Source organism: Amblyomma americanum, chromosome 3, assembly GCF_052857255.1.
Source record: "Amblyomma americanum isolate KBUSLIRL-KWMA chromosome 3, ASM5285725v1, whole genome shotgun sequence".
NCBI lineage: Eukaryota > Metazoa > Arthropoda > Arachnida > Ixodida > Ixodidae > Amblyomma > Amblyomma americanum.
Window position 1 is genome coordinate 102,722,976 of NC_135499.1, and position 21,661 is coordinate 102,744,636.

General features: G+C 42.7%; 1 protein-coding gene and 1 long non-coding RNA gene across 3 annotated transcripts; both read right to left on the bottom strand.

Moving 5' to 3' along the window:
- Positions 1–4,107: 4,107 nt before the first annotated feature.
- LOC144123190 (uncharacterized) lies at positions 4,108–6,554 on the bottom strand. Its single transcript, XR_013313033.1, has 2 exons — positions 6,420–6,554; positions 4,108–4,452 (listed from the first exon to the last, which is right to left on the bottom strand). It is a non-coding gene; the product is annotated as an uncharacterized LOC144123190 (long non-coding RNA).
- A 10,270-nt stretch (positions 6,555–16,824) lies between these two features.
- On the bottom strand, positions 16,825–19,680 carry LOC144124762 (uncharacterized). Of its 2 annotated transcripts, none has more exons than XM_077657625.1 (5): positions 19,614–19,680; positions 19,026–19,122; positions 18,430–18,442; positions 18,301–18,341; positions 16,825–17,218 (listed from the first exon to the last, which is right to left on the bottom strand). In XM_077657625.1, exons 2-5 carry the CDS (start codon positions 19,072–19,074, stop codon positions 16,980–16,982), a joined length of 342 nt encoding a protein of 113 aa, XP_077513751.1. In that variant the 5' UTR covers positions 19,075–19,122; positions 19,614–19,680; the 3' UTR covers positions 16,825–16,979. The 2 variants fall into 2 exon arrangements, with proteins under 2 accessions (XP_077513751.1, XP_077513752.1); XM_077657626.1 differs by having other exon boundaries at positions 19,610–19,643.
- Between the last annotated feature and the right edge of the window lie 1,981 nt (positions 19,681–21,661).

Sequence of the window (21,661 nt, forward strand, 5' to 3'; positions counted from 1 at the left end):
TTTTTATTACAATAAAATTTCAGTTGTGAGTCAGTGCTCGTGTGTGTCGTTTCTTCGTGTTGTCCGCGTTTCATCGCGCTGTTTCTTCCTTTAACATAATAGACTAGAGTTAAGTCAGAAGGCAACCACTTTATGAGAAGTCAGGAACTAGTATGCCGGAATTAAAAGCATTTTTACAGTGTTCAAGTTCTGCTCATGAGAACGAAAAGACGAGGAGCAAGCACGAGTAGACACGCTACTACACTCCTGCAGTGCGACTGCCTAAATACAGTCGGAGATCTCGAGATACTTAGCCAGGTGGTATCTGCAGTTGATGAAAGTCTAATCAAGGGGGCAATGCAGATGACCTGGGGAACCGCCCACAGTAGGAGCCGGCACCGTTGCCCTCACGCAGCGGTTCCGGTGGCGAAGGTCCGCTCTTCTGGCAGCGAGGTCGATGATGCCACCACGACGCAGTGCTGCTTCCAGCGACGCTAATTCTCTACTTCCTCAAGTAGACTGTGCTGAAGCTGGGCCTTGAATATCGTGAACTTTGAACAGCCACTTCTTGCAACGCCATCCTCCTCTCTCCACAGCTAGCCGTGAGAAAAGGCTGCTTGCTTCGCCTCCCGTCGTGGTTCTCTGTCCATACAAAAACGGGGCGTTTTTCTTCCACGGCTCCATACGGCTGGCGAAGCCCCGACCGATTGTTGTTGTGGCGTCGAAATTGCCCTGTCGGCCAGGTGGGTCTGCTCCCCTTTCTTCCGACAGCCGGGAGAAAGTAACTTTTTTCTTGCCGTCGCTGCCGCCATGGTTCCACCAAGAGTCGACGCCATGGCGATGCCTTTGTTAATTCACTTCACTGATACACCCGCCCGCCTGGGTTAAACTCGTGCTTGGGATCTGTTCCTTGTCTAAACGTTATCAATCAATCAATCAATCAATCAATCAATCAATCAATCAATCAATCAATCAATAAATAAATCAATCAATTAATCAATCAATCAGCATTGCAAGGCTCACTGGAGTACTTAAAGATAAGTGTGAATATTTTGCGTCGGGCTCGGGGTGGCAGACTGGTTTGGTTCCCCCCATTTTAACATGCTATAATTTTGTTTTGTTTTTTACTTCATTAGCTCAATTTGATGATAACTGATTGGTTTTCGGGAAATGAAAGGCGCAGTAATTGTCGGTATCACATGTGAATGGATACCTCACCATGCCGTGAGGGATGGGAGGAAGGTGGAAGTGGAAGAAGAAATGGGGTAGGAGGGGCCGCAGTGAAGGGCAACCGGAACAATTTCGACCACCTAGGTTTTCTTGTACCCTAGCATCACACAGCACATGGACACATTTTGTGCTTCGCCTCCACCGAAAAGCGGGTCAATATAATTTTTCCATCTTGGTGTAAATGCTAAGCGTAATGTTAGCGCTGATGATTGCCCCTCCCTTTTTTTTATCCTGCGTGTAGCGGTTTTCTTCAACAACTTAAACTATTTGTAAACTAATGTGGCTGTTCACGCCCTAACACTTCTCAGTCGCTTAGTGACGGCATAGGGGGCTCATTTTTTCGTTTTCTGGCCAATGTGATTCTTGCCGGTATCGGTATCTGACGGTATAAGAGCAGTCCTTTATTGTTTTCCGCATATTACAGTGGCTCTCGGCAGCTACTTCCCTGGAGAGAAATAATGAGGAAACCCTCAAAGATAAACTGCGCAAGCAATAAGGTGTGCGGAAACTTCGTTCGGGCTTAAGGAGCGGAAAAAATTCTTATCTTTGCGGAGAACAAACCTGGATGTTTTGGCAGCGCTGTGCAATCACTTATCGTTTATCGGTGCTTTGTGGAAGTGCCGGAAGAGACACTGCAACTCATATCTCTGCTCTCAGACACAGGATGTCCTCAACCGGAGCGCTTCCATCTTATCTTTCGCGAAGTGTGTCTGCGATTTGCGTGGGCGTTCTTGGCAACTGCGTGTGAACTCTCACATTTGTTAAATTGCCTTGCGACATCATTTCGCCGGCTGGAACAAATGAGCTAGCTTATGTAGGTATACAAAATACAAAATCATGTTGTAACTCCAGCCTTCTTTCTCAAACCTTATACGGTTGTAGACCTTTTTAAACTCCAGAGTACATTGAAAATATACCTTTCATTCCAAATAAATATTGAATGTATAGATTTAGGCACTAAATAAGTACGCCAATGCATGCGAAATATATTGCAAGGTTCTCATGATGGTGTAGGAATTGTCTCACCACAACATGAGGAATTGTTTCGTCTATTAGTAAGAAGACTCATGGAAATAAAGATAATGCGGCGCAATTTTACTGTCATAACTAGAGTTTAGCTCAGCAGATTTTCACACAGCATACGGAATGTCGGTGGAGACGATAACACTCGCATGGTTTTGCGTATGTACATGACAGTGTATCGCTGAAAAATATCACCGTACAGAATAAAAAAAAAATTCCTCCCTTGAAATCATTCCCCCCAATCAGAGAAAAATCTTCTGCTATCAACCACAACCATTTCTGCGGAAAGAAGAGTGACAATCTTTCAGCGTTCTGTAGACATCACTGGAGCAAGTCGAAAGTGTTTTTAAGGTAGATATCTTTATTGGTTATATGACTACCCTTTATTAAAATGAAGACAACAATTTTTCTGACATGTCTGAAGTGCTCCAATTTAATAAATATGCTCTTGCTTCCAGCACTGCAACGCAGCACAACAAATGTATTCTTTCACGATGAGATGGCGAAGGAGAAAACGAGCAAGGGAGCCAGTTTGTTGCTGGTAGGCGTCAAAAATTCAAAAGCTGCGGTTAGCTCAATTATTTAATTGATTGCGTCCTTCCTTTTTAGATGTAAACAGGGCCTCAATTCTTTCAATGTTGGGCAATTACATTAGTGTACTCATTTATTTGAATGAAGTATGAATGAAGTATTCGAAGTGTTTGCAAGTTTCGGGACCTTCTTCAGAAGAGACAAACATGAATCAGTAGGCTGCAAGAATTCAGAACCATTTCAATTCTTCAAAAGTGCTTTTATAACACTGCAATAATAAAAGCGATGAAGGTATTAGACGAACAGTATTTTCTTCATTCAGCGAAGTGTACGTTTTTCGCGCCTTCGATCTTGAATTGTATTCTTTCTTCCGCAGAAGAACCGTCCGCAGGGACAGTGGTGTACCGATGTCGAGGAGCTTAAAATGAATGTAAGAAAGAGATATCACAGTATGGCTGCTTTTTTCACAAGATGATTTTGTGGCTTGGTTAAAATCGTAGCATATATAAACTTTCACTAAATGCATATTGATATCTTTAGGCGCAAGAGAGAGCAATATGCGCTCAATGTAGAAGATAATATTCTTCAAATACAGAACCAGACGGTATGCTGTGCAAACTTTATAAAGCTTGCCTTTTGATTAATGCTGAGCACGTGCGCTTGAATTCTTTAATCAGACCAACCTAACCCCCTTCGTGAACCCTATGGTAGATATTGCGTTGGATTACCTTAATCCTGGTGCGCCTTGGCGAATCTGCTCTTCCCATTTGAGAAGCATGTGGGATAATTTTCAGGCAGCGCACTTTTTTGCGCTCTCCTTGTGTTCACAAAATTTTTTACTTCATATTGAGCTGATTACAAACTGTAAAAGAAGCAGCTCACCGGGATTGATGCAGCTGATAGCTGAAGAATAAAAGCGGCAGTGTCGCACAGATAAAAAAATTTGAAACACTGTCTTCGTAGGAATCAGCCATTCATATACATGAATGAATTTTGTTGCAGCCGCTGCCTGTATGTCTAAGGGAAATTATATCTTTCGTTCAAGCTTAACTTCCTCACATTCTCCAGGCAATGCACCACGCAGGCATGCGTTCGCTGTTATTGCCTGCAAAGCGAGCTTATGCGATCGGTGTGCCTGTGACGAGTCTTGACCCATGTATTTGAGAGAACATGCATCTAAAATAAAAAATTCACTGCGTTCTTTTGGTTGGAACATTCTTTCTCTGTGATCAACGATACTAGTGCCGCTCAGTAGACGCCACCAACGCAGCACAGGCAGAATAAACTTGCTCGGAAATTCAGTTTTAATTAAACTATATATTGCTTCCAGTAAAACGGGAGAAAATTTGGACCGAATGTTGACAGATGAGTCCAATTATGCGCTGTTGCGCATTTTATTCTTTTACATCTATCTCAGCGGTTTTTTTACAAAGCAGTCTGTTTATTCTCGCTTGTTAAGCCACTTGTGGACTCCGCGAGCGATGGCGTCCGGGACAACGGCCCGGACGATAATAGGCAGGATGTATTCAGCGTCTTCATCGCTGAGGGCGCCTTTCCCAGTGGTAAGAGCAGTCAGCACTTCAAGTTCCTGCTCCTGATCTTCCTTGGTCAAGGCAACATCACCCTGGAGGAGCCTTCCGACGCTCTCCAGGCTTTTCCCGGCCTTCAAAACTACTGCAGTTTCAGCCTCTGAAAATAACGAAAATAATGGTAAGAGCTTGTATGTATTGTTTAGTAAGGTATGATACCCCATGGTATGCTATTGTGTATGATATCGTTTGGCGTGGTCTATTATGGTCTGGAACAGTGCAGCACGATAATGCATGTTGTTTGTAAAGTACAATAGCTAAACACGGTCTTCGCCTTGTAGTTGAGAGCTCAAGATTAGTTTATACCCAATGGTGCCACTAATGTGCAGTGACAGCGCACAGTCCAGATGCGTGTTTGAATTTCGTCTCCATGTAAATGCGGCCGCCACAACTGTGTTTCGCTGCCTTAGAACTCCTTTGTCTATTTCTTCGCCGTTTTTCGGGAATTGGTAAATTGTTCTTTTTATGTGAAGTAGCACGAGATAAGCATATTTAAGTAAGCAATCCCTCATAGTTCAGAAAGGGGAAGTATATGTTATAGCAGCACTGATATGTTTACACTTGCGATGTTCAAATTTATATACACCGCAGTGTCACAGAAAAGATCATCAGATATATGTGCCGGCGGCACATTAATTTTTGTAGCGACAACTGCGGAATCAGCAAGATTTTTGTTAGCGTTGATTGAAACAATTTATAGCAGGGTGTATAGTGAACTACAGATTACTGTTGAAAAGATCCAGCTTATATTTAGTGCAAACATTTATATGTAGCGCTTTATTAAGAAATAAACGTGACAATATCTACCGAATCAACGCGCCTCTTGCCTACTGGTCTTCATGCAAAGAAAGGAATGTAAGGCTACAAACAGTTTTAAAAGCGAGGTACACGTGGCTGCGAAGGCATACAAGTAGCTGGCTCAGTGAGTCTTACACACGTTCCCGCGACCACGTGGAGGAAATCTGTCCTCACACATAAAGGAGCTACCCTAACAAGCTAAAAGCCTTGCGAGCTCGACATACCTCACAACACAAAGACATTCTTTCTGGCTAAAACAACTGACCGAAATTCGCGTAGAACATCGCCAGAGAGCTAGAATAACTGCCCGTCAGCATATATTTAATAAAGTGCGATAATCTTGAGGTAAGAAAAATGCATATTTTATTTGTTCAATACTAATTGCTAGTCAATTACACGAAGCTGTTGCTGATTGGGCGAGTAGAACACTCGGAAAACGCAGATAAGAAGGCGGGATATACATACAAGAAACCTTGAAATCACTTATAAGGCACTGAGGAACATAAAAAGTCAATATTAGTATCAGCAACTCATTAAGTCCGCAACCTGAAACCACATCACTAAGCAAGGATAGCAGTAGCCGCGGCAGACTTATTTAAAGCAGTAATCCAAAAACACTCTAAATAAAAAGCAACAGAACCAACATTAAAAAGCGAAAAGAGTATTATATATTTTTGAGTCGAGATTGGACAAGTGCGAAGGAAAGGCTTTGATAGATGTGAGCAATGAATTAAACTCTCGAATTGCGTACATTAATAAAGATCGTGGACAGAAATTTGGAAAGTATGGATTCGTTACTCTGAATACGAGTGTAAATAGGAAGGCGGAACTGTAATTCTCTCTGCATCACATAAATGGAAACGAGTACTGCACGCAACTTTGCGTCCAAATATGTTAGCGCTTATAATACTCGCTAATTTCTAAGAAATTGTGGCATTACTCAAAAAACGGATAACCCTTGTGGCCTTTCCGGTCTGTAATTGCATATATTTAAGCTTTCGCGAGCGTTTCGTGCGGAAACTTATTGTCAAGCAGTTTTTCACCGTCATTAAGCACCCTCATTAGATAAATGCAGGCCATACGGTCATCCTTACATACACTGTGCGTTGAGAGATTGCTTTGAAATATAACACAAATATGAACCACTTTTTAACTATTACTCCGCCCGGCTATCGGTATGAGAGTTCATTGCTAATCGACAAAGAGTTGAGAGTACAAAAATTACGAGAAAAGGCTCTTGTGCACATTTCTAGAAGGTAGCAATCTCACCTGTCGAAATAACTGATTTGTGATGGGTCACTGGTGCAGCTCTGTTAAAAGGTAGAGAAAATAACTCTGGTTGTAGTCTCCCTCACAAAAGTATAGTAAAAAAAATTCATATTCTCAGAATCGTTAATGACGAACTCACATTGTTGCTCCATCTTCAAAGGGCGTGCAAACAACAAGAAATGAAAATATGATTAGAAGAATCATAATTTACATAGGACACTTGTCTGAGTAACTGTGTTATGCATGCATTTACATTAAAAACAGTGGATTGCCATCCAGAGTAAAACATAAGTCGCTGCAACAGGATTATAAATTCGCTTGAAATTAGCGGCAAACATGACGTAGAACGAAACTTTAGGCGTTTATTTCAGACGGTCGATTCGAGAAATATAAAGAACACACATAATTATCAAAACATGGTTGCAATATTTAATACGACGAAGTAGTGAAGGTTTCAATAGATGTTCCTCACGTAACGTTAAGCGCGTCATTGTAAATATAAAATAATTTTTTGAGCGGTGTTTGTGCAAAGCTCATTTGGATTGGCCTCAGGCGTACTTTGTTAAAAAATGATTTATTTCATGATTTATACTGACCTGGCGGCATTACGTACGGTAAGAGCTTTTCATGACGGCAGATAATACTAAGGCGGAAATTTAGTGTCATGCGTTGTGTTCTTTAGTATGCTGAATACGAAAAGCACGAGCTGGGCATTTTGCGGAGCAAAAACAATTGCGGTCTGCCGATGTGCAACAATTCTCTTACGTTTATTGTGTCATGCCTAAAAGTAACGGCGGGATACAAGAATACTTTATGACAAGGTAGGTGCGAATGAAACTTGTCCTCGTGATGTTGATAAGGACAAGTCAAAAACACATGATGAATAAAAAACATTACGTAGTGAGTACAAGGAAATGTATCATGACACTCACAAGCTACCGAGATGAGCGAAAGGAGAGTAAGCCAAAGGAAGGTCTTCATGGTAGCGTTCAGATCTGGGCAAAGAGAACTACCGAAATGAATTCACTAGGCAAAATTATTGCTCCTGTATATGTTAATCATTTAGAACGGTAAACGATGCTCCTTATAACGGTAGTACTGCCACCTTATCGATTGTATACGGCAGCTTATAAAAATATCCTGCACGATTCAGCAATTGTGTGCTTGTTTTTCAAAGGAATTCAAACGGCACAGGCAGCAAGTCTACGAGATATTTTTACCCAATTGCTTACAAGCGTTTTTACTCATACCATAAGAAGAAAAAAAACTTTTGAAACCCGTTATTGTCAATAGAACTTGCCCTTGTTTTTTTCTTCCACTTAATGCGCGTCTGAGTTCACACGAGTCTTGCCATGGTTTGACGGTTATCGCATTTCTTCTTTGTTTTGTTCTAAATATAAAGTGATACCAATTTTCTCCTTTGTATGCACATTTTAAGCAAAGGTTATCCCTACGAATGTCAAGCGTCAACGACAAACGAACGCCTTATATGAACCAAGCTATTTAAAAAGAATGCCTCCCACGTAGGTGCGCTAAGAATGTGGCTCGGAATTGAAGCGGCTAAAAGTTCAACGTACAGAAAATTTTCTGTGGCAAAGCATTTTTCAGAAACAGTCAATGAGACTATTTTCGTCTCTGCCGTCGATGCATATATTCCTAAAGAACAAATACGAGCCCACTAGACATGCAGTAGGCGCCCCAATGAATTGCTCCGCAGGAGGAACACGACACAGTCTGAGACATTCGTTTAGTGCGGCTTGTCGCACTCATGAAATTAATGCCAACCATTTTACGGGTGCTTTGTATTAGTGTGCTTTTATTCTTTGCGGTTTGCAAAGTATTAGAATGCTTTCACAGGTTCGCGTGTGGGCGATAAAGGGTCTCTTTACGAGTACTCTAGTATTTCTGTGCTGTGGTGCGAAAACCGCGTTTGGCGCCAGATTCTGGTTGCACTTGCGCACAATCGAATCATCGGTACTCTTCAACGCCTGCGGCACTAGTAGCGCCGAGGTTTGGAAGTGCAATATGAATGCACGAGGAAATAGAAGTGACCGATTATGATGTTAATCATTATGCATTTCTCCACTGTGTCGATGTAGTTCACGCCACTAGCTTTGTTTTCTCGGTGCCACTACCAGCGGCGTTAAGCACAGCTACATGTCATCACAATAAGTGACACTATTCCGGCGATCTATGGCTATGTTATTGATTTCTATGCAATGGCATTCAGTATCGGCTCTTAGCCTCTGCCAACTGCGATTCAGGATTTGAAGTACGATGAAGGACGAAATTCTTCAGGATGCACGACATGCGATTTTGGCGAATAGCTGCGATGTTTGTTATCGATCACATGGTTCGCTAGTACACACCACAGCACGCGAGTTTGATTTTAATCTCTAGAAGTTTTATCTGCAGCCCGCGGCTAATCAAAAAGCTATCAGATTCGGTTCCCAATGACACCTCGTGTAGACTTTTGTTCCCGACAATACCTATTATGAACACTACTCTCCGGCGACTGCTGAGCATGAGGCGTCACTAGCGTAAGCTGTTAGGTTCGCTCAGGAGTGTTTTATAATCCTGTTTGGTGCTTTGGCATTCTTTCACATTCATAACTGCGGTTTGGATGGAAATTTCTATCATTCTTGACTTTAACCTCGCTAAGGTAATGGTGAGGGCTGGTTGGTAATCCATCACGAAGAACCTTTTTATGCGTTGCACTGCAATACTCGGTCACTGAAATTCGCCACGGCACCGGGATAATTTTTAGCCAAGTTTGTTTAATAATGGGATGTTAAACCGCTTCTCGTACTGAATAAAGGTCGGTTCCGTTTCAAGTAGGAGGTGTGGAAGCGGAAAATTGTTCTTAAATTCTTCTGTTTTCTTTCATATCAAGTGGACAAAATAAACCTACTTTCATGCGCCTGCAGAGCTGCATACCAACATCTGATTATCGAATAAAAAATGTGCAGGCAGATCCCACATATAACTCCGCTTTTGCGCCAGAGCAGCGCAAAAATAAAGAACTCAAATTGTCTCAAAGTAAGCCAGAATCTGTATCGGCTGAAGGTTTGTGCTGCACTATATCGGAATGCCAGGGCGAAGCAACACGCACAGTGATGCAGTAGGTATGAATAGATACGGAAAATATAAAGGTGCCATGAAATCACCAATACGAAGAACACATCATATCAACAACGTTGTTGTCAAGTTGTGCTAAACACTGTAGTACCAAATTGACGCGCACTAAACATACATGGCGAACTGCAGAATGAGACGTGGTACTCACCGGCGTTCCTGGAGCGATCGATGTATTACCCCAGTGCTCGACTCTTTTTATACAGAGCAAAACAGAAGAGAGTTTTTGCTGTTTTTTGCTTGTAAAGTTAGAACAATACTATTGGTCTTTAACTTTCGGTATTCACGTATCACAAAGAGAATGCGTGGATTCGGCCCATTTGTCTAAATATCTCATGTGTAAACAGTACGCTTGACTGCCGTCAGTAGAGACGCTTACATGCGACGCTATCGGACATTCCTACATCCGCCTCACCTGTAGACAGGGTTAAACATTATCACGGGATTCTCAGGCAGTTTACAGGCATAAGCCTCGTGTTAGTGGCATGAAGAAATTAATAGGCACTGACTAGGCGCTCTTAGAAAGAGCGTTTTTGTCCAGCCAGCAATTTTCTAGACAAATATGACTGTCACTGCAGCTAATTTCATATTTTAAAAAATTCGCTCTGAGCTGGGATTTTTTGTTGCTGATTATTTTTCTACTGCTTCATATGCCTGTACGTGGTCGCTTTTATTGTGCACAATTGACTGTCTACTACCCCTTAAATTTACTTATAGCCTAAAACTGTTCACGATTGTTTTTCGACACAAGACCCTAAAGATCCAACAGCCTGAAATGTAGCAGTGGCTTTCCGAATACCCAGGTGTTTTTACTTAAAAAAGGACGGAATGGTTACGAGTGTGTACCGCAAATGTTCGATCATTAGTTGTAGTGTGACAGCAAAGAATTTTTCACAAACATGTTCTATCTTATACGACAGCCTTCCTCCCATTCCTGCGTTCCACGTAGAAGTAGTAGTAGCAATAGTAGCAGATATAACCGTTGGGTGCTTTGACATGGGGACTACTCCTAGGGTGATTACCGTGGTATAAGTTAGCATGAGGAGAGCAGAGGAACGCGGAAACAGTGCGTTATTATCACAGAAATCATCCGGAGGATGATTGTATGAAACCAAGAATCAATCGTGGCAGCGGACAAATTGGCTACCACAGGATGGTCATTGCGGAAGAACAGTCTAAGCACAAATAAGCCTATATGGGAGCAAACAGAAATTGCTCTAAACGACAGCCTATTTTCTTTATACTGTTTTGTGTGTAGAGTGTAGGGTATGTAACAGCGTAAGTAGGCGCAAACAGTCGGTGGCCGGCACGAGAATAACCTGGAGGGTAGTTATACCCTTCAAGAAGGAGACGAGTTAGCATGGAAAGAAGAGGGCGTGAGGACAGCGCAGGAATGCGTAGCCGGTAGGTGGCTGCCACAGGGACCGTCCGGCAGATGGTGGCCGTTTAAGGACGACAGTGTAGCATGAACGGAGGAATTCTCAGCCGAAGAAGGGTTGCTATGGAGTGGACGGCAGCACGCAATTAAATAAGGAACTAAAAGTAAGTTATCAGGGTTCCTGACAGGGAAGGTGCGCCACATACGCCTATCGTAGGCTTTTTATTGTTTATATTTCTAGGCTGGTAAATATAGTTTGCTGACCAAAAGGAGCTTTATATAAAAAAAAAACAGAGATAGGGATTTTGTTATACACAAAATTAAGCAAAGAAAAGGAAGCTATTCCACTCTACTTTGTCAAGAAAAGGAAACCTTGATAAATGAGTCAAACTTTCGAAGTTTGTTGTAAACTACTACCGCAAAAAAAAAGGCGCAAAAAGACGTTATGAATTGCGGATGAGAGGTCGGTGAATTTCCGGCGAATGTTGCGGTAAAACTAGCAGCAAAGTTTTGGTAATGGCTGGTCATTTGAAAAGTGTAGAAAGAAATTTTCGCTGTCCACACCGCACTTTGGCGCTGCTCTTACGTGTCCGGCCTTTGATATTCTATAGGCTCGTGGCATATATGTTACGCATGTCTAAAGCCGGCAACTTCGGTGCGAAAGGGCGTTGTACATAAGTAGAACTTTCTACACTGAGCTTGATGGTATTCTTTCAGTTATTCTATTTACGTTATTTTTATTTTTTGTTACATTGCTCTGCGCTTGCAGAACATTCAAAATATGGCGTCTGTGGTAGTGTTTTCTATACTAGAGATATATTGCTTTTTTCCTCCAAATGAGTCATTAGGCTGCCTTCGTGGACTGCCCTGATTTCTCATATTCTTACCCTCCACACCGACACGGCATTTCCTACCCGCACACGTAACTCGGTGAGCAGAGACACATGCCCGGAGCTCCTCGCAACATAAAAGACACAGACTGGATCAACATCGAGGATACCCTCGGTAGCTACCACTGCATCCTCAACACCACTGTTTATACTAAAATGTATCCATCGATAACGTCGAACAGCTAACACTGCCATAGAAAACCAATTTGCAACGCTTTTGATGATAGCAATAATGTTAATGAAAAATGCAAGACTGCTGCCTTGTTATCTGCGAATATATTGATTGTTGCAGTGAAACCTTACATTACATGAAAAAATTTAGTTAATAAACGGTCTCCCGCTCAAAAATGGTTTTGTCGTGAACTGTTGGGTTTTTTTACTGATAGCCGAAACTTGCAGAAGCTTAGCCGACAAATATGCAATTTCTCTTGAAAAGGAAGCACTTTCAGAATTTTATTTTCTTTTTGTCGGCAGCCTTATTTGCGCCATTCTAGAAAGAACGTGGGAAAAGGATATGCGATAACACAAAAAAAATTAACAAAGTATAAAGAAGATCCTTAGTCCTGATGACTGGAGCTGGGGCTTTTCATGGATCCCAATTCGTTTAAAAACTAAGGCAGCATCATTTTCTCATAAAGAATTTCTTGCATGAGAAGGTATGCCATCTCTTAGTTTTCATGCCCCTAGCTATCATTTTGTAATTCTGCCACGGAGCATAATAGACAAAAAATGGAAGGCACATGGGAAAACATGAACTTAGAGTGCACTTTTACATCGCTCATGCGTTAAAAATATGTCACATGGTTACTGTAAACCTATATAGTACATGGTGCTGGTTGCTCGAATGCCCGTTCGTTTTTAAAGTTACTTGAAGCTCCAGACATCAGGCTGAGTGCTAAGGGTCTTTCTCAGCATGCTTCAACATGGTTACTGTTGACAGGTAACTCTGTCGTTACACATGAAATTTCCGTTTGCCCAGATCCCACAATCACGAAAGATGAGTTTAACTGTAATATTTGACGCTCTCAAGCTCAATTGAGTGAGGCGCACGCCCGCAAAAGCGAGAAATCAGGCCGCTGGGCTTGACCTCTAACAAAAGAATTAAGATGATACTGCTTCCTCAAAGAAGCAGAGGGAAGCAATGAACTGCAAATATCAGGCAATTCTCAGTAAAAAAAAAAATGAAACTACCCTCGCATCGCCAACAGTTCGAATTTGTTAATAATCTGTCCTCACACTATTTCACAAATATGCGCACTTCAACAGAACTACCTCATTTCAACTCGATGTCTCATCCCGCACGTCGAAAAGATTATATAATCAGTTTAGTTTCGCAAGAATATATGGTGACACATTGGCTTTTAACTCATCTGCATTACCACGAGCCATCAGATTATGGATTGATCTGCCAGACAACATCGCTTCCGCGTCTAATCTAGAATCTTTCCATTCTAAACTCATCACATATTTCACTGAAACCGTCATTTAGCACACCTACGTTCAAGTCTATTATTGTTCTTTGCTTTGCTGCTACACTCGTGCCATTCGGATGTTTTCTTACTTATGTTTGCTTGCCATGTTTCCGTGTTTGCCTTAATCGCGCTTTGTTTCCACGTTCGGTGAGCACATTATCCTGTATTGTAGTGAATTATTTTGCGTCGCGTACGTTTTCTTTTGTTTCCTTTGGTTATTAATGCACTGTATTATATCTTTTTTTCGCCCTCCTTACACAATGCCCAATGGGCCTGTAAGGAATTTCAAATAAAAAAAATATAGGCAGACAATGATAGATGTTATCAAAGGATCAGTAATTGACCTACTTAATGCCGATTTAGTGCATGTCCGCCCACTATCACAAACACGCTCATGAAATATTCACGGCTTTCTGTGCCGCCCAAATGCAAAATCTGTATAAAAGTTAATGTGCAGTTGTTAGGAAGAATTGTCTTAGGAATGTTTTCATATGACTTTTCGAAATTTTGGGTAACACACGTAGCGCGTCTGAGTTCTTTCACTTGTACAAAATAAAAACGCAAGCCCAGGTTTCAGACTGAATGACAAATGAAAGAGTATACTCCTGAGAAAATGTACTCTACTGCTGCAGAAAACAATGTTACGCTTCACTGCCTATTATTAGTGCAGAAATTTTCCTATCTCTATTTGCATTTTTTTAGGCGATGACTGCGTCTTTAGCAGACAGGTGGATTTATCCGAAGTCGGTATTTTGATCCTGCCTTTCACCAAGAGCCGAAAGCAGCTACATAAAAGGAGAAGCGCATTGGCGTCCGGCTTCCCTGCCATTTCCTAAGCAGCCACAGCTCGGCTTATCAAAAGGACCGGAGTGCGAATGGATGTGAAAATAAAAAAAGAAAATGGTTGGAGAGGACAATAATTATCCTTTCTTTAAAATTCTTCAAAATTGTCCTGCGCAGAAGCGTCGTGCTTCCAGCTCTCCCTTTAAGTCCTCCGTTCCCCAGGTCAAAACTAAAAAGGGCCTTTTATATTGTCTTCCAATTCAGATACGCTAGAAGAAGTTGTTACAGCCTCTATTCTCGAATAATCACCATGGCAGGTGCAAAGGTTCTCCAATAGAATGGCCGCTCTATTGCATCTTCTCTACCTGATTTAAAAATTATTTTATCCTGTCATAACCCAGATGTTGTGCTCTTGCACAAAATTTTGCTCACCCCTGTAAAGCCATTTTCGTGAAAAAGATGTCTTTTCCGAGCGGACCAGATAAATGATAGAGGCGACAGGTTAGTGACCCTGATTTCATCAAAATTGTGTCACCGGGCATTAATAAGTAAAAAAGTAAAGCTTTCTGATTGCGAGCTTCTAGTTGTTGATCTCACTTTGCCGCAATGTGCTATCGTCCCTGTCGCTAACGTCTATTTTCCAGCAGGAGTATGCAGAAGGGACTACCTAGACAGCTTACTTGCCAACTCTAGCAGGGTCAACATTGCAGGGGACTTCAACTCACATCAAGTCGTCTGAGGTTCCTAGACTGATTCACATGGACAGATGTTATGGGCATGGACGCCGGAAAATGATGCACGCTGCGGGCTCCACTCCTTAGTGGGGGGCTGAGAATGTCACAGTATGGTATGGTACAGTGTATGGTATGTTGGGTGTAGTAGCTCAAAGCTGCCCACGGGCACTACATCTTAGTGGGGGGCTCAAGAAATATTGGCTATGACGTCACAACGAGAGGCGACATCTTGGATTTGGGAAACAGAAACTATGCGGCCATTTTGTCCCCTGACGTCGTAATCACGTGGTTCCTCTGTTATCTATTATACTTGACCGTGACGGCATCATTGGCAGCCGAATTTGGCCGCCATCTTCAATTTGAGATTCCGAAACTATGTCTCCATCTTTGAATATCACGGCATAATTACGTGGTTACACTTCTGTTTTCCAGAATAGATTTTGGCGTCATCATTGGCACCCAATTTTGGCCGCCATATTGGATTATTTATGGCGTCATCAGTTAACATTATTGGCCGATATCTTCGATTTATAAGTGACATCACCAATCACCAATTGGATATGTCAGTGACTTCACCAATCAATCACCAATTTGATACAATGATGACGTCGCCAACCAATCACGAATTGGGTTTCTAAATCAAATTACTATGCAGGCCGCCATCTTGAATTCCTCACACTGAAAAGTTCACCCCAAAGGAAGGTGGTAGCAGTTTCACCTTGAATGCAGCTAGAGGTAAACCATGAGCATAACTGGTCGTAATCAGGTTCAGCACATGACGTCAGCTACAGCAGCGACACCAGCGGCTATTACACCAACTATCTCGACTTTGACTTTTGACCTGCGGTTAAGCAGGGAAGCGTCTGCAAGCATCGCGTGCGCAGGTCATGAAAGTGGGTTCTGCATAAAACGCCGCTGCACTTTGATGCGTTCAGCGGAACGCTAGGTGTGATCTTTACTGTATTTTTTCTTTTGTTTTTACATTCACAAAAATTCAGGGCAGCATTCACAGGAAGTGTCTGCTGGCTACTTAATATTCTTTCGGCTCTAAAAGTCATTTCCACTGCCCCTCATTTCCGGCAGTCTTATCCATAGATACAGTATCGGTTTCCTAACCGTCTTTTTTTCTTCCATAGAGCAAACTTTCTTTGCCCAGATATGCGGAAATATCTGCAGTGTGTATGTATGCTTCATTGCTACAAGGAGCCGAACCTTTCATTCGGGTTATGATACGCTTGTGACCTGGCTAATGCGTTATGCTGAAACGGCTACAACCTTTAAGAGATTGAAGTAACGTCCCTTGGGTTTGGTGCGTTGGCCTGGAAAACATATGTCCTGGCACTTCCTAAAAGTGAAATCAGTTCTCCAGATTGTGATGTTTTTGTTCAAACAATAGCGTAAAAATTTATTTTGGTGTTTGATTACGCTTTCTCGTACGCTTTGCGTCAATTAAAACTCTATAATAATTCTCCATTTCAACAGTAAATAGAAAAAGCGCTAGAGGATCTCCCTCTCTGCATTTGCAGAGTTCTAGCGCATACATAACAATTTTCAGAAGTGCTTGGTTGTCCATACTGCGAGGCGCAGTCTGATAGCTGTCTGCACACGGCCTTGATTTTATTATTTGCTTTAAATCTATCATCTGTAGCCACAGGACGTCTGCTAGACGAAAAGTATCTTTCTTGATGATTATAAACTTCTAGTGCTGCCAATGTTCTAACGTTCTAACGGGTACAGATCGCACCTCATCGCGCTCACACTCTCACGTTCTCAAATTCGTTTTTCCTCGCACAGCTGCAGACTGGAACGACCTTTCGAACAACGTTGATATCATCACGTGCTCATCAGAGTTTGTTTAAAAGGCAAAAAATTTCCTGTTATTGTAAATATGTTTTTTTTATATCTTGCCACCCCTTATGTAACACCCGTTACTAGGGTTTTAAGGCAATAAAATGAAATGAAATCTTCGTGCTACATACACGCACGTCACGAATAGAGAAGCAAGCATTCACGCAAAGATAAAAGTACTTTTTTATTCCAGTAAGGTTGTCGGAATAGCACCTGCGGTCATAATAATTTCTCTTGTATAATTTAAATATCACCCTTGTTTCGTGTCTCCAGCTGGAAAACGCGTGTCTGGACTTAAATTTGACGCGATGAGCCTTCGTCTAGCCCCTTTTATCCAGCCACTTTTTCACTCCATGAGCGACCGCACCACGTACAATAATGGGCCAGATGTACTCGGCGTTGTCGGCACCCTCAGCTCCTTCTCCAGCAGCCACGGCTTGCAGCACTTCAAGGATGTCCTGCTGCTCTTCCTTGGTTGAATCCACACCTCTGCCTTGCAGGATTCGCCCCACCATCTCTAGTGTCTTGCCAGCTTTATCAAGAACCTCGGCCTCGGACTCTATTAAAGAAAAGAGCTCGTTTACTGTTTTAAACTGCAGGATATACGGATAACAGTGACCATCTCTAACGCTTTTGCTTAAGCACTCATGACCTGATAGATGAGCTTGACTCCTAATCTTAGCTTTTTTGTAAAATACGTTGTATCAGTGTTTAGTGAAACTGTAATTAGAATTGGGAATAAGAACAGAAAAATAAAACTGTTCATTTTGTTTCAAATTGCTTGCTTCAAATTCAAATATTACGGTGTCCAGTATGCGCGAAAAATGTCCTCGGGAGCGCCAGGCGGACAAGAACGACGCTAGCCTGTATAGAATGGAAACAATGAGCGTGAGTCGGCCACTTCTGTATTAGTGCTTATCTAGCGCAAGATAAGCACGATTACAAGACAGCCGAAAAGACAGCCGCAAGACAGACACACAGGATTGGAAGCCACTCCGTGGCACTTTAACCTGTGCACTACAAATAAGCAAGACCCGCATTAAATCAGGGCTTGAAGCCATAAGTTACTGCATCCAATCCACATGCGGTGAATACTCCGCGCCACAGAATATAGGGTGGAAAAAATATTTTTGTACATTGTCCCTACCCAGCAGATATTATCAGGTTGGTAATTTGATTCTATATTAAGCGATCTTGAAAGAGAAAATGCTCTATGGTTCCACTTATAGGTACTCTGCAAAGCAAAAATTTTAAATTTTTAGATATATATGCCGGCCGACTGTATACCGTAATTTACGGTACTTTCGAACAAGCCGCATGTGCATTTTAATTTCTTTTGAAAATCTGCTGCGCTATACCTGTTGTACTTATGGAAACAGGCACATTGCGGACGTGCATTTATTTGAGCAACGTGTTTTGCGTACTATTGAAGGATTAATTGACATCAGAAAATTTCTATATTTGGAGCTGCTGCCCTTGACTTATATTGGTGTACGTGAACTTGTTTTATCTGCAAATATGACTACTTCGACTTAATTTTTTAAGCAACCAGTGCTGAACTGCAATGCCCCAAATTTCGAGGCCAGTCTCTTGTATTAGAGTACGTCGGGACGCTCGGCTGGAGTCAGAATATGCTCTTACCTTTCGAAAGGACGGGTTCTTGAACTGGTGGTGCAGGAGCTCTGTACGCAAATGCAACAAAAATAATCAACGTATGTCTTTCACGCAAATATATATCGAATTACAAAACTAGTGAAAGTATGTACTTACACTATGCCTCCATCTTCATCGCACATAAAAAATAAAATAAAACAAATGCCTCGTTACATACCACTTGCCACGAAGCTGCTTCTATGAATCACAATCACCTCTAGAAAAAGTATGACATTAAGTTTGAAGCGCCATTCTGGCAATGAAATGTATGCATCAATTTCTAGAGAGCGAGTATAGTCTGTACATTGTCATTCGAAGTTGCTTTATGTCCTAACGAAAACAGTCTGTCAATGTAGGATCAAGAAATCTAGTACCACAATCGGTCATATGCCCTGAAGGCATTCAACAGTGTAAAAATTACTCAATGTCTGCGATCTGGATTTTCATTTCTGCATATGAATGCGGATTCGTGACGATTTTATTTTTCTTCCAGAAGCAGGTGATAGCAAGGCGGGCGAGTTGGTGATACATATATTAAAAATAACAGCGCGAAAAACGGGGACTACCAGGGTCCCGGCTTCCTTGGCTTCTCTGCGGCGATTGTCCTGTGTTTTATACCCTTGAAATCCCCGTTTTCCGCGCTGTTTGTTTTTAAAGAAGCATGTATTTCCATATCGTTTCAAGAAGTACTAGCCCTCTGTGGTTACACTCACAGGCAACGGCGGTGATAGCCAAGAGGGTGAGCCACAGGCTGGACCTCATGCTGCGTCGATTGGCAGGGCAGAGTCAGGAAAGGCTTGGTAATGGTCTCTACAGCGAACGGAAAAGCATTTCATGTTTTGTGCCTCTGTATCGGCCCTCGTGTAGACTAGGTGCTGAAGGTTGTGAAAAAATGCCGTGCAATTGAATGGCTTATAAAATACTCCAATTATTTTTATCAGTCTTTGGGATAACCATCGGCAAAATTCAGTAAAATGCACTGACTGGTGTTCTAATCGGCGCGTTTTTTTAGAAAACTAATGGCACAAAGAATAGGCCTGAGCATGTACTTGGTCATTTCTAGGCATACTTGACAGTCAATTAGAAGCTATAACTCCACTGAGCATAGGTTTCACCAACGACGCAAATCACTGCCAAGAGTCTTGAAAGATCTCAATACGATTAAGCACTGAGAACCCTTTTAAAACACTCAAGACAATACGTAACGAGCCTACTCAGCCAGCTTTTGTAAATTTTGCTCACTCTGGTGCGTACGTATGACAAGGGCAGTCTGTTCACAGCAAACGAGGACACGTACTTACCGTTCGTAGGCTTCTAGTGTCCACGAGCTATGATTGCGTTGGGACGTTCTGACTTCTTTTATATATGCCCTAGCCTGACATCGGGTTGGGAAGCTATCTTCAGACAATCGATGGGGTTTTTCCTATTTTGCTCTTTGACCAGTGGAGAGGAATCATTTATCAGTTCGTGTTGACCTAACACACGCATACATACTTTGTTTCTAGTCATTCTGGAAAAAAATTGCCTCAACGGAAAGAAATGCGTTCCAACTGGTGGCGCAACTAAAAGCGGCAACATGTGTCCAGAAAAATCCTTTAGGAAGTGAAAATGACAACGTTTTGTCGCAGCTTCGCAACGGCATGCGGAGCTGAGGGTTGGGTTTGTTTCGTTTCGTTTATAGAATTTAACAGCCCAAAGCGACTCAGGCTATGAAGGATGCCCTGCTGGAGGGCTCCGGGTATTTTCGACCACGTGGGGTTCTTTAACGTGCACTCACAACGCATATTACTCAGGCCTCTAGCATTTCGCGTCTATGGCAACGCAGCCGCCGCAGCATTTTTGAACCCACATCTTTTAGTACAGCAGCCAAGCACAGCGGCTGCGCAGAGCTGAGGGTTTAATGCACAACAAATCCCTAAGAGACACATTACTCTATAATGCATGGTAAGTTTATTATTGAAAACTGCAAATTTTAAATACTGGTATTTAATGTTCCGAAGTGACACGTTTGTTATGAGGGCCGGCGCGCGGCTGCATCCAGGCAATTGTTTTAAACAGTTTACTCCTTTGCCCATCTTGTCCCATGCGCCCTACTCTCGGTGCGGCCTCGATTGCCGCTCAAATGTAGGTGCTTTTTTAGCGCAAGCTACACTGTCCGAGATTGAGCAGCTTCGCGTGGCTCCTGGAGAGCCGTGCTGCGCATGCGCGAGGAGCAGTGTCGTCACACGGCGCACAGCTGGCGCGCCGGGCCGCCGCCGCCGCGTGCGCCTCACCGGTCTGCGCATCCCCTGGAAACCGCACCACGTGACCGACCAAGTGACTGGTCGCGTGACCAAACGCGTGACCAACCATGGCGCTGCGCCGTCTGCAGCTGCTCTGCACGAAGTGACCGACCACGAGGCCAACCACGTGGTCAACCCCCCAGCCCACCCAGCACCCTTTCCCCCAGCCTCAGTATAGAATCCTGCCTGAGACACTTGCATGAATTATGTCACCATTTTAGATGCAGGCACAATATTCGGAGCACCTTACAGATTTCCTGGGGAAGAGGCTAAAACTAAGAACTAAGACGCGCCATCGAATGAAACGGATTTATGCCCTAAAGAACGGGGCTTCAACCACAGAGAGTTAATGACTGACGAGGCCTTGAGAGCGAATGTAATACGTTTTGCTTCATTGAGCTCCCACTAAATCTCCTTTTTACCTGAAGAAAGACTAACCGCGCCATTTGATGAAAACTTTGCCGTTTTTAACTCATCTCCGCCTGTGATATTTTATCTGTTCAGGGGCGATCATGTCTTTCGAAGTGTTAGGCCGGCATTAATTGCAGTTAAGTACTCCGAAAGTTTACTTTCTAATATACTGCCCAATTATTTGACTCAGGCCTTGCCACTTTCTGTGGGTGCCAAGTACTGCGAGCACATGCACATTCAAACTGACGGCTCGATTACATAAATAATATTTGCCTGGACTTTTCAAAGAGGCCACTAAAAGCTGGTCTTTTCGGCACTGGGCTTTCCAATCCGGTCGCTTCAGCAAGTCTTCATGTAAGTGCTAGGTGCTCTGTTCAATGTTACTCTGTTCAATGTTACAGAAAGGAAAGATTTTTCTCGAAAGCAATGCAATGTGGCCACAATCGTTCCATGGAGTACGGTTTGGCCCTCCTCTCATGGCAACCTAGGCAAAGTGCCGATCGGAGGCCGAAATATTTAGTAAACGCTGGAAGGGATGGGAATATATGCACCGTTCCACACGGGCTAGAGCGGTGGCCTTCTCTCTCAGCGGCGCCGCACGCTTCAAGATGGTTCCCGCAAACTCTTCGCCTTTCTGAGTGTGTTGGAATCACTCA

Coding starts and splice junctions, on each gene's coding strand:
- LOC144124762 (XM_077657625.1), bottom strand. CDS start 19,074: ATGAGGTCCAGCCTGTGGCTCACCCTCTTGGCTATCACCGCCGTTGCC. Junction 17,219..18,300: donor AGAACCCGTCCTTTCGAAAG/GTAAGAGCATAT, acceptor TTTCTTTAATAG/AGTCCGAGGCCGAGGTTCTT.